The sequence below is a fragment of the Mastigoproctus giganteus genome, chromosome 13 (assembly GCF_048544385.1).
Source record: "Mastigoproctus giganteus isolate SK-2022 chromosome 13, ASM4854438v1, whole genome shotgun sequence".
Classification (NCBI taxonomy): Eukaryota; Metazoa; Arthropoda; class Arachnida; order Uropygi; family Thelyphonidae; genus Mastigoproctus; species Mastigoproctus giganteus.
This window is the reverse complement of record NC_143587.1, coordinates 144,958,961-144,972,683: the sequence shown is the minus strand read 5'-3', so window position 1 is coordinate 144,972,683 and position 13,723 is coordinate 144,958,961. Positions and strand designations below refer to the sequence as shown.

Genomic DNA, 13,723 nt, shown 5'->3' with positions numbered 1-13,723 from the left:
GTGTAAAATACATATTAGTATACGGACGTTTAAATAAAGATATAAACCACAGGATGCATGGATGGAATTGTATAGGATTAATTCAGAGAAACTAAATTACAATGCAGAATAGCGCGCCATCTAAATAAGAGAGAAAGAAAGATATTGATGGACTTATGCAAATATGTTTTGGAATATAATAATCCCGAAACCAGAAGGTTTATCTTTGGTTAGACAGAAAACAAGCATCAAAAGGAGAGAAATAATAATTTAGATGACTTACTTTCTTGTATCTGAGGTCTCCTCTTGTACGGAAGGTCTAAAAGAAGAAAAAAATAAAAAGGAATTAATAATTGTTAACCGTAATAGGCTGATATGCGATTAGAGTTTCAAACATAATGAATGAACATTAAATTCTATCCCCCCTCAACTTTTACTAGTAAGCACATACTAATATGAAACTTGTTTTTTTAACTTGATAGGTAGATTGACTTAATCTACCAATCGTTAAGACTAACTCACATAAGATAAGAGAAGAAAGTTTTGCCACCGATCACTTATTCTGTATAACCATTCTATAATTTATCGCTTAATCCCTGGTAGCCTATACTTTACTCGAGTATTCTACGTTGGTTTGTTTGGGTTGCTGGATGAAAAATCATACGATTTTCACAACCAAAAACGACCGACTCTGGGGTGTCAAAAATAATTAATAAATAATAATAATTTGTACCCAAGTCTTTTCCATTTGTCAGTTGTTCTTCTTTGAACCGAATCCTATTCGCAAAGCAAGTCAGAAATTTCAGAGGAAATGTGATGACTTCATCCAGTGGGCAATCTGTGGTATTAAAGTTTCTCCCGGGTGCTCTAACCTTACACAGAGTTTCTGAAACTTTAAGAGCAACGAGTCTTAAACTTATTAGCCTCAGAAGCCAGAATTTCCAAAGGACGAAACATGTCATGATACCCACGTGAATTCAGAATTACATGATCAGTGTTCCATACTACAAAGACAATCAGAAGCAATTTATACTGAAGTGGTTTCAACACCGCAGATCATAGTTTCTAAATTGAAAGTTGCAAATTTCTAAGATCGATTTAAACAAATGAGTATAGAGCTTCTGTGGGAACCAAGGAAATCGACATCAAGAAAAGAAATAAAATAATTAAACACATTTTGAGTTTATATTCGTGATAACCAGCGTGGTCCAAGAAATTTATCTTTCAGTATTTGCCAATGACATTCCTGGACCGCCTATTTGTTGAAGCGTGTAGAATTCTCTACCTTTACAAAATACAGAACACGATTTTTTCACCACCGATCAATACCGGGTTTTTTTGTTACTTCTGTTGACAGTTGCAGCTAAACATTGGGCAATTGAAAAATAAAAAAAGGTCCGCAGTGTGACCAAAGGTAGTGGAGAATGAATAAAAGTTTGCCACGATTTTCTGGTTCGCAAAGTTCAACTGTCTGCATGGTTTCAGTACCCACACGACATTTTACACATTCATCGAAAAACTCTGGCTAATCTTCAATCATCATTGTCTTGACAGGTCTCCACCCCGTGCAAAAATTATATATAGTATGTGGAAAATGAGCTCAACAAAGCTCTTGTTTGGGAATTATGTAATATCAAGGACGAGTTTTTCTTTTTAGTATAATTTGAACCACAGGAGAGTCGGAAATATTTTATCACAATCAATTTTTTATCCAGCAGCTGAATTATTAGTTCATGTGAAAGACGCTAAAGGTTGAGATAGCCCTGTTTATGGAAGATGATAATAAAAATGGATATTTATATTTTAAAAACAACAAAACGTATTCTGGGCATTTATTTAATTAGCTATAGCAAGTAACAGGTTTCATTTAGCCTTCAATTAAATACACCAGTACGTAGAAAATATTTCTACAACATTTGTTTCATTAAACTCAGCTTGAAACTAACTGTCTGTCGGCTTTAATTTTCTTCCGCTCACTTAACAACAGGAAACGGCCAACTCTGATAAGATCGATGGGTGAAAGGAATCCTGCCACAATCTACGACAAGATGGCCTAGTTTTCAGCTTGATGGCAGAAGTTTGAAAAATTAAAGATACTTCTCAGCTGAGAACAAAAAAGAAAGACGCTTCACACAGACAAAATCTGACAGGCCTTGTTTGTCTTATAATATTGACCCTTATTACTTTTCTAAGATGTCGTATCTGGGCAGAATGCCTTTTGTTACAAGACCACAGCCATTAGACACAGCATTCTGATAAAAATCACCTCGGACGTTGTGAGTGGATAATGATAACAAGTATCGATATTGTGCCAGGAAAGGAAGCTAAGAAATAAACAGGTGAATAGAGGCTGTAAACAGCCTAATTGTAGCTTGCAGCAATTGAAAACTTAGTTGGAGTACTGGGGACCAACGTGTATTTTTATGGAGGAAAAAGCTTGGCCACTCAATGAAAAACATCTGAAGTCCTAAATATATTTAAAAGGCAATCGAATGCTATCACAGATGGAGCAAATACACGTTCATATATTTCATAATAATCAGCCTAACTTATTAACTTAAATATTTCAATTGACATTAATTTTATAAGAGAATAATAAGATTCTTGAGTACCATAATTGGATAAAAGTTCGTATACTCTTTGCTAACAAAAAGAATTCATTGCAAAAGAATTTGGTGGCGAATAAAGCATTATTAATGAATGAATCCCGGTTAATCTTCTAGTAGCATGGATGATCGGTAAATCATTTATACATTAGCGGATGGATGATCATTTTAAAATAGCACCAATTCAGGTATCGTTCAATACAATTATAATTTAACAAATGGCCTACTTTTAACGAGGATATTAAGAAAGCATGGATTAAATAAATACTTCTTTATGATGGATGGCTTTTGAATTATAGTTCGCATCGACAGTATCCAAGCGCGCTGTTTCCAAAAAGGTCCAATTTACGCCCTAACAGTTCAACCACCTGAACCAGCACAACAAAAGTAAATTATGATTATACCAATCGCGATCGAAAAATGATTTCTGCGACATTTCTCAGTGATCTACGAGAAAGTGGCATGTCATGGCTAGCACCAATACGTAAATATCATTGTACTCACACGTATTGTACTCTTCTTGCCATCTTTGTTATTGTTGTTATGATTTGCGTGACCCAGGCCAAACATCCATTTCACAAGGCGCCTACCGCCGTTCACCGCTGTTACGTAAACTCAGAAAGCACCTCTTGTCCTTTGCTGCCAAAATGTGATTGATTGGCGGCTCCAGATCATGTGACACACGTCAGAATGATGTATGACTCGGTCGGTGGTTTGGTGATTATAAAGGAAAAAAAACTTTATGACTGGTAGGTTGGAAAAATTTTCCCTTCGTGGAAGGTTTAATGCAGTCAATCACCAGGCGTAGCACGTACTCTGGAAAACGTTTCGGACTGCGAACTCTGACGGTTAACTGCTTACCGGAAATAACCCCTCTGGCTGCAAACACAGAAGGAATATTCCGTTTATATAAATAATCTTGTAATATACATCAATAGATACCAAATATAAACGTTTAGAGGAAGACGTTTTGACATGTGCCATACTGTGTTTTGGCTGCACTCCGATGAAGACACAGACTCGCTTATTCAGCAAGTACGTGAGTGGTTGGAGTAAGCCCTCATTCTTCTATGTTCTGGCAGCTCTAAGAAATGAACTTCACCCAACCCAGAATAATTTTGGTTTTGGACTTTACAGTTTTGAATTCAACTGGAACAGCTTTTGTTCCGGTTGTTTCCATTATGATATGAATTCCCGATTAAATATATAACGACAGATTGGATACTGCCATTAGCAACTAGCGCTAAGAATACTCGTGAAAAGAAAGATGATTTTATTGGGCTGTAGTCTGCGTTCAAGTGAAGGTTTTGATGTGACCACTGCTGGTTTCGAGAAGATGGCCTGGCCCCATAGATCTTCGATTATTATGGGGATTATGACATTAAAAGATACCCTGTATTGAAGATTAATAGCCAAATAAATTATCTTAATATTCACCTGGGATAAGAGTGGTCATTATAGGAAGATTTCGTGGAAAACTACCACGTAACGTCCTTCACCGACTATATTCGTAAATTTTTTGCTAAAAATCGAGTCAGAAACTTTTACAGATTTTAATACGTCAATGCCTGTATTAAATTATCTTGGAAAACATAATCCCCAGAGTAAGTCATGCGAAACGTAAATATACGTACATACTCCTAAAAGGAATATGTAGTAAAGAAATATAAAATGGTAGAAAATTAAAAAAATTTTAGGAAAGGTTTAGAAATATTAGAATTTACTAAAATTTTAGACAAAATATATTTTAACACTTTAATTAATATAATTTATTATTAATAAATAACTATTAATATTTTTAGGCTTATAATAATGTTCAGATTATCAAGGCGTTTGTTCGGAATGAAAACCAAATCTGTAATAATTTTCGTAAGAAAAGATAAGCTCCATCACTGTCGCTAGCAGTCAAATAACTCTTTTTAATACGACAATATCAGATAATGGACATATTAATGTTCTGCTCAACGTCTTAGAAACATCAAGTTCTGGAAACTCACGCTGAATATTCATCGGCTTTCCAGGAAATAGTAAATAGACCATGAATATGAATCAATACACTTGATCAGTAGCTGCTCTTCCCTTTCAGAAGAGCTCATCTGAGGGACGATTTCAAAAATACAGTAGTTCTTGCGTATCATCTCCATCATTGTCATTTAGAAAATTGCCATCATATGAAGAAAATTCAGGCACGTGCAAAGTGATGCTAGTACCGGCGTTAATAATAAATTGAATCACAATTCGAAGCAGTTGAACCAAGACGAAAACTTTATAATCAGTTATTCTAGATATAATAGAATGTTCTAATTTAATCTTCATGAAAAATAATTAATTATCTATATTACATATGTACTATCATAACTTGTAAATTCCTGAATTCCTACTTCCCCGGTCCTCCTCCTCCTCCTCCATGATCTTTGTGTCTTGGCATGACGCCAAGATACGTCTTCTTCATTCCAATGTTTGGAATACTTCTGTCTCTTTATAAATATTGAAAAGGTTGATGTCTCTATTCTCCAATGCATTTCAATGAATATCCTATTATCTAATTGAAAAATAATAAGCATATTGCAATTTTTCAACAAGGATCTGTTGAAGAAGGCATCTATAGCTGATTTGTTTAAGCGCATTCATATAAATTATGTTTCTTTAGCATCTTCTAGGGATTACGGTTGATAGCAGTCATTGGTTTGTGCCTTAATCAGAATGCAAGATGCTTTATTACCATTTCAAAGTGAATATTCATTTAAATAACTTGGCTTCTACTGATTGCTTATAAATGTGTTTAACAGTTGTTTATAATGCATTTTTAACCTTTATTCAAACAACATTTTGTCCTCTGGAGCTGTGTTCAACTTATATGAATATGAAAGCAAGCAGTCATGCTCAAGGCGGAATTCTAACCCTCGACCTTTCCATTATGGAGCACTGCATGTACCTGCTTCGGAAGGCGAATTTGTTGGAGCAGTTACTTTTGACAAATGCAGCAATGTCATATCACGAAAGGTTGAATTTGATTGTGGACTTGAAACCCTCGAGCAAAAGTATTTTGGTAGTAACGTTAATGGTATTCATAAAAAGAATTTTTAAAAGGTTATGCGTCATATTTAGAAGGCAAAGGGTTAATACTTGTGGCCTCGTCAAACTATTATAAATAAGAAATACGAAGAAAATTGCTAGAGATCGATTAACCGAAATGCGCCTGTATGGCAAGTCAAAAGTGGGGGTGAGGCGTTAATATATCATGTAATATATTAATATCGTTTCCCTTAATGAGTGTGCAATAACGGACGCACACAAAAGAAGAGTTTCAATGCGATATAAAAGCATCAGCTGAGCATTTTCAACTTGTCCACAATTTGCAAAAAAAAACTACTCAAGTCGTTGCAGGACTCAAACCCGGATCTTTTCCATATCGTGTGCAATAACGATGATATAGTTACTGTGCTAATAGCGAGAGTGAAATCCAGAAAATACGGACTAGCCTGACTGCGTTCTAATCTCTACGCTAAGGCTGGTGTTCACCAGGGTTCTTTCACCCACTCTTTTCCTATTGTACATTAATGACCTTCTTCCATTGACAGGAAATCCTATCCACAGTTTTGCTGACGACAGTGCATTGCATTCCACCCTCAAGTTTGAGAAACCTTGCCCTGCTCAAACAGCTTTAACTTCTCGAATATCCACTACCAATTCCCGCAATGCTGATCCCCAGGAATTCTCCAAAGATAACTTAGTTGATGTCAATCCTTCTAAAACTCAATCTTGTCTTATATCTCGCAAAAAGGATTCTTCTGCTCCTATGCTTATCTTTGGTGACACTCAGATTTCTAGGCAAGTTGATATATTTCTTTTGGGGATTACCCTGACTTCTAATCTCTCTTGGCACAAGCACATTACAAATATTGCTTCCTCTGCATCTAAAAAACTTGGTTTTCTCTTTCGCTCTCGGCGTTACTTTTCTTCCAAACAGCTGCTCACTCTGTACAAATCGCAAATCCGGTTTACGATGGAATATTGTTCCCACATCTGGGGCGGTGCCCACAAATCACAGGCATCTAGATTCCATTCAGAAGAGGGCAATTAGGTTAATTAATGACTCATCTCTAACAGATTCTCTCCACTTTAGACGTACTGTTTCTGCTGCATGCTGTGGGGGTGGCGTTTTTATATGATGAAACAATCTATCTCTATTTATCCCTGGCTGGGTCGCCAATTGTGGGGGTGGGGGTTTCACTTCTTATATATATATTTATATTACTTTTTATTTTGTTATTATTTGTTATTTATTATTAATTATATTCTTAAAATCCCCACTTTGCATCTGACTTGTTATCTCACAGAAGAATTCCGGTTCTGAGGGAGTTTCTATATTAGTGCACTCCTCCTTTGGGTTTTGCTGTGTGTTCAGAAATGACCAAACTCCATTTTCATTAAGTGAAATACAATCAGTTTATTATACATACTTACAAATAAAAGATAAGACAAATCATTACACATTATTCACTTCATATATAGGTACAGGGCATGGATCACGTTCCTGGTCATTAGGCTCCTCCATCCATCATCTTCTTACTATAGGCCCACTAACATCTCGTACAATCAGTTTAATTTGACTCTTTCTTAATTACAATTGGCATTTATTATTTATCTATTTATATCTTTCTTTTTCATACCTATCTAGCACAATCCTACATTCTTCTTCATGGTTGATACAATTCTTCTTCTGGAATTTAATGTCCACTTTACAAGCTATTCTATTCTATTCTCTCCCCAGCACTTTAAAGTTACATGTTAATGAAATATACATGTGATTATTTATTTCTTCATTCCCTCAGGTAAACTCCAGCATTTAGTGACTAATTTCTCTACATCAGTGACCTTATATAAGTAACATACAACTGTACCTGCTCTATAGGCTAACCCGTCCAAAATTATTACTTTTACTCCATTAATTGATCGGTAAATAGACCACAACTGTAAACCATCCTTCATTAAACTATTTCTATGATATTTCCTTACTTATCTATACAACATGCATTTAATTAACTGTATGTTTCGCTAAATCTCACTTAATATTTATCTATCTTCCCTGCAGTCCTTTGCAATTACATAGAGGTAAATTCGTTGTTTAACCACTTACTTCTGGGGATTTGGATCTTACCGCTAATACAACGTGTGGCCTGTGACTTTCTGCTCTGCATCGGGTCCTCCATTGGTTTGGGAACGTTCATCTGGAATGCTAAACTCTGCCAGGGACACTTTTCGCTTTGCCGATCATCCTGGTCTCGTATCCTTCTTTGCTGCGCCGGATCATTCAGTAGGGGTCGCTTCCCATCGCTTTATTTCCACAGGACGGTACGGTGTTCTTCTCGCTGTCCTCCTTTCAAATATATCTCTCGGTGGACGCTTTCGGACTTCTGTGATTCGTCTCGAGAAAGTTCCCCTTTCTGTAACTCATCTATACTTCATTAAAACTATCAGAATTTAGTGAACTCACCATAACTGGTTCTACTGGTGGATCGCTTCAGGGGACTGTTTCCTGGGCCTATCTTTCCAAAAAATCACTCTCGAAGAAAACTTTATCATCTTCCGAAAAACTTTATTATCTCCAAAAAAACTTTATCACATCTCGAAAAATCATCTCCGAAAAACTTCATCACATATCTAAAACATCTTATCACCCATTTTCACTTTTTCCACACACCGTTTTGCACGCGCTCTTCCCCTTTTATTTCCCAAAATTTAGTAACGCCCATCCTTTCCTCGACCAATCATTTCTATCTGACCATCATCGTCCCCTTCCGGTGTAGAGAGAACTTCCGTTTCTATAGAATTCTCGAATGTTCTGGAAAGGACCAGAATTTTCTGGAGCTCGGTACCCATCCGGAAATCATCTGCGTCCATTTTCTTGATTCGTCTCGCCTTATTGTAAAATGACCACACCTGCTCTGTTTGCAGTAAACAAGAGCGCCCCCGCTGGTACCCCTATTGTCATCTCTGGACCAAACCGTCCCTTGCCATACTATCAGTTGACCCCCACTGTTCCGTCTTGCTATCTTCGCTTGCTGTTTCCGGTGTGGGCACTGATCATATATCTGTTTCTAATGTTTTTCTTCAAGGTATATCTGCCTTTACATTAAATTTAACCTTCTCTTAAATTAATTCCATTAGCGCGAGACCCATTATCTTAAACAATATTAGTGACTTTAAGTGTTTTCTTTTGTGGTTTACAATATCACTATCTAGCGTTCTTTCTTAAATTATATTTAAATTTAACTTGTAAGACTTTGTGTCTTTCAATGCCTTTTCTACAGATATTTCCATGGGCACCGTTCTTCTGAATTGGCTTCTATAATTCCCGCTCTCTCTTTCAAAACAGTCCGAACACGTGCAGCCACCAGCCAACATCCATTTACTGTCCAACTTCAAATTCACAGAACCAACTTTTCTTTTTCCTTATTTATTCATTCAAATTCCCTTTTCTGGAACAACCTTCTTTCATTCGTATTTCCTGAAAATTACAGTCTACAGAAGTTCAAGTCCAATGTCAACAAATATCTTCTTTCATCTTCTCAACCTCCAACCCATGCACAGTACTAATTTCTAGAGGTTCTAATACCTCTCGTGTCTGGGGTTTCATTAAAAAAGCATGTTTCAGACAAGATGTACTGATACATCATTTCCTAGGTGTAAATTCTAAAATATGTATGAAGCCACTGCACCACTGACAAGATAACATGCAAAATGCACTTGATGACTACAACAAATTGTTCTGAATTTTGCTTGATTGGCAATGTTTCTAAACTTTATAAACTGAACCCCGAAAAGCGGATTCGAGACGTTTTCACAACTTTTAAGATCACTTACTTAACTGGGCATCTTTCGCAGTTATTAGAACCGAAAAAAATGAAGTGAAGAATTTTAATTAATAATTAAATAAAATTAATCAATAATTATTAATTGTCTGTAGACGAAATCAACCATTCCATCTCGAAAACGTTCGTAGTAACGCATGTGAGGATTTGGCAGCATGCTTCTGTTAGGTCTTTACGACCCCCACAACGGGTGGAATAGACCCGAGTTCGAGTTCGGTCTATGGCATCAAGAATTTTCATTTTTATGGGCCTTTTCCACAAGGTGGCCTAGTTAGTCGGTCTCAGGCGAGGTAGAATGGATTTTTCTTCCAGAGACTCGGGGTTTTTTTCGTAAAGCAACAGAAAATCGATCACAGAACACACAATTTACAGGCAATATGGCCTTAGTTGCCGATGCTCCTAAAACCCTATTACAACAACAACTTCATTACAAAAAGACTATTATCATTCACGAATGCTCAGATAATTGACAATCCCTGGACAGTAATGTCTTTCGAAACATATACCGCATATTTCCAGAAAATGAATATAACAAAGGCGATATCAACTCTAAAATCCAAGAAGTACTTCGCATGCGTATGACAGGTTGACAGAACACTCACGTAGATGTTAATAAATTATGCAGTATAAAACGTATATAGACGTAGCCTTTCTAGACATATGCACACTCTCCATTGGCAGTTTGTTGGCGCTACTGAACACGTCATTAAAAGATTTTATCTCAGAACATTCTTTAGTATTCTCAGTTTGTCCGAAATTTCCGCTGAAAGGTACCTAATACCGCAGAAAATTCTCCACGTTCTGTTTAGCTAGAACTCAATTTATACCAATTCTGCTTTACAGTATAAACTATTGTTGACGATTATTTGATGTTGCTTTTTTGTGCCAATCAATTAAGGTTATATCGCATCAGTATTGTTTCTGAAAATTGCGTGCAATCTATGGTCTATTTTGCCTATTTTTTTATGGATAAAATCCAAACTTTCTGAGAGAAACCATGTACACTTGTCTATGACAGATTAACTTATCCACATTGTGATGTTCATAAACATTCATCCCATCTTGACGTAATTCGAACTCAGGTCATTTCATTTCAATACGACGTGGAAGGGTCATCGATCATAACTACCGCCAAAGGTGACAATCAGTTTGTATATGAAAGATTCAATGTTTAATAAATTTAAACAATTAAGATTTCCTCAGTCTTCTTCCCACGTTCATATGGGGTCGGCATTCCCTTCCTTAATTCCTCCATTCCTTTCTAACCAGGGCTTCCTATCTCCTCCATCCTCTCTCTTTTAAATCCTCTGCCACCTTGTCCTTCCATCTCAGCTTAGGTCTCTTCCTCTTCCCTATCACCTCCAGCTTTTCACACCTCTTCCCTACATACTCCTCACTTCTTCGTTCCACATGACCAAGCCACCTCAACCTAGATTCCTGTATTTTTTTACTCAGAGGCCCCATCTTAACCGTACCTCTAATATAGTCATTTCTTAACCTGTCCTTCCTCGTCACACGACACATCCATCATAGCATCCTCATCTACGCCACTTCCGTCTTCTTCTCCTCCTGGGCCCTTGTAATCGCCCATGTCTCAGCATCGTACATCAATGCGGGTCTAACTACAGTTTTATACATTTTTCCCTTCATTCTACAATTAACTTTATTATCACACAGCACCCCACTCATCTTTCTCCAGTTCAGCCATCCACATTGCACTCTGTGCTGTATTTCTGCACTCAATCCTCCATCCCTCTCAACGTTCGATCCCAGATACTTAAATTTCGAAACAGATGGTAGCTTTTCCTCCTCTAGTTTTATAGAACTCTCAACTACTCCATTCAATACCATATATTCTGTCTTTGGTCTACTTATCCTCATGCCTCTATCTTCCAACGCTTTCCTCCATTCCTCCAATTTCTTCTCTGCCTTTCCTTTCAATGATTTGCACAGCACAATATCATCCGCGAACAGCATACTCCATGGTGCTCTACTCTTCACTTCTCTCACCAACATTTCCTCAATACATGAAGCTATTACTACTTAGAAGATACCCCCCACTGTTTCAGGGATAATTGGCACTCCAATGGTGGATGGGGAGGTACTCATCGTATAACAGTCCAGTTGTGACCTGAAAGGGCCGTCTGTGTGGCGATATCCACTGAGAATATGTAAACAGTAGTCTTCTGTGAAGTGGGGTGATGATAGGTTGCCTCGTTGAGTATAAAGAGTGCAAAGGCTGTTCGACTGCAGTAATCTGAAGCCAGAATATGACAACGACAACGCGTGATCTATCAGACTTTGAGAAGGGTCTTATCGTGGGTGAGCGTTTAGCAGGAGCCACGATTCAAGAAACGAAAGACAACTGATTTTTCAAATGAAATCATCTCAAAGGTTTTCGATGAATGGAAAGCAAGCGGTTCTTCCACATTTAACCTTTTAAATGTGGCAGAAAACCAATAATTGAAGAGCGAAGCCATCGTACTCTAAGGAGGACTCTATCGAAAAATAGGACATGCAGTGTGCATCAAATAACATCTGAATTTAATATAACCCATATTTAGACCCTTACCATGCGCAGGTAATTGAAGAAATTGGGTATTGGCAGTTGTCTGCCTATTATATGCAACTTGTTTCAGAGAGAAACAGAAAACTCCGCTTGAAGTGGCGCTGAGTATATCATGATTGGACAATGGAACAATGGAAGAAAGCTACCTGGTCAGATGAATCACGATACACTTTTTTGCACTGATTATAGGCAGAGTGTGGCGAGAACCTCACAAAGATGACCATGTTTGCCTTGTTAAGATCACCCAAGAATTTGGAGGTGGTATTAGGGTACATGGAATGTTTTGTTAACACGGACTGGGTCTGTTGATACCGGTGGAAGGTCGAATGTCATCGAGGGAGTACCTGAATTTTGTAGATCTACTGTACTCTGCAATGTGGCACTTTTTTTTCCCGAAGTTGATGGCCACTTTATGGATGACAATACAACAACACATCTTGCCAGAATAGAATCGTGTAAGAATGTTTTGGAGAACATGACACGGATTTCCACCATCTTTTCTGGCCTCTGAGCATTCATCTGATGATCTTAATCCTATTGAGAATATTTGGGATATGCCGAAGAGAGATGTTCGACAACGAAGACCTCTCCTTTGAACTATTTGTCGCATCTGCACGATATTTTGCTAGAAGAATGGCTAAATTATACCGAAACACCTTATAGAATCTATGCCGCGCTGCATACTTGCTGTTATTAGAAAAAAAAGCCAAGCCAATTCAATACTGAATAAAGACTCAATTTTATAACGGTTAATTTACTGCGTACAGAGTGATGAATTTGCACTATCTTATATCTGTAAATTTTAGGCAGTCTGAGAATCTTGCCTTGAAATTTTATTCAGTATATAACTTGTATTTAAACAAGTATAATCATCAACAATTTCTTGGTAACATAAACCATACACAGAAACATATATTAAGTCGTTGGATTTCTCAGGAAATCAATAAGATTAATTCCTTATTTTACGAAAATTATCTGCAGCTAAGATAGTTAAGATGTCGGTAAATAAACACCATTAATTTTAACTAGCGGTACAAGCCCATATATCACATATGAAAGGATGTCTCAGTGCACATGGAGTGACATCCAATTTCTATTCACGGCGTTTAATTCTCATTTCCCAGACAGCACTGTGTTGTTAAGAGGATTAGGGTCGCAGAAGGAGGTAGTTAAGATTTTAGATGAGAGTTTCAAAGGCTAAAGAATGTACAGTCGGTATTCAAAGGGTTCAAAGGTATTCCACTTTGAAAGATAGATAGGAAGCTGTACAGCGTGGCTAACAACCTTCTTACTTTTGTCTCTTTTCATGAAGTTAACCGAATAGCGGTCTTATAAACGAAACTTTGAGAATGAGAAGATTAATTTAAACAACAGCTGGTTTTGTGTGAAAGTCAGTGAGATGTCACGGTATTGCGTTTATGATCAGTTTGCCTGTTTTTCTCGGGGGTTTTCCATAGTTTGGAAGCATAGCGACAGACAGCGTACAAGACGCGAGAAATCTAACCTTACTTTTAGAAAATATACTTATATAGACATAATATGAAACACTAACACACAGTCTATGAATGAACAATTCGTATATCTGAAATCCTCGTCAGACCCTAATTAGTCCATGGGATTTTACAAGCCTGTGTAGTTCCTCTCATCTGGTCCAAAAATATAAAATACTCTAGAATCTGTGTTGTTAGCATTCT

The 13,723-nt window shown here is 37.1% G+C and overlaps 1 protein-coding gene across 6 annotated transcripts in view; it reads right to left on the bottom strand.

Moving 5' to 3' along the window:
• LOC150076502 (agrin-like) overlaps nucleotides 1-13,723 on the bottom strand; it is a 424,773-nt gene that overhangs the window by 215,533 nt on the left and 195,517 nt on the right. For all 6 annotated transcript variants that reach the window (XM_090387651.1, XM_090387653.1, XM_090387652.1 and 3 more), the window contains exon 2: nucleotides 263-298. In XM_090387651.1, the coding sequence (XP_090243777.1) occupies nucleotides 263-298 (36 nt within the window). The remainder of the gene's footprint in view (nucleotides 1-262; nucleotides 299-13,723) is intronic.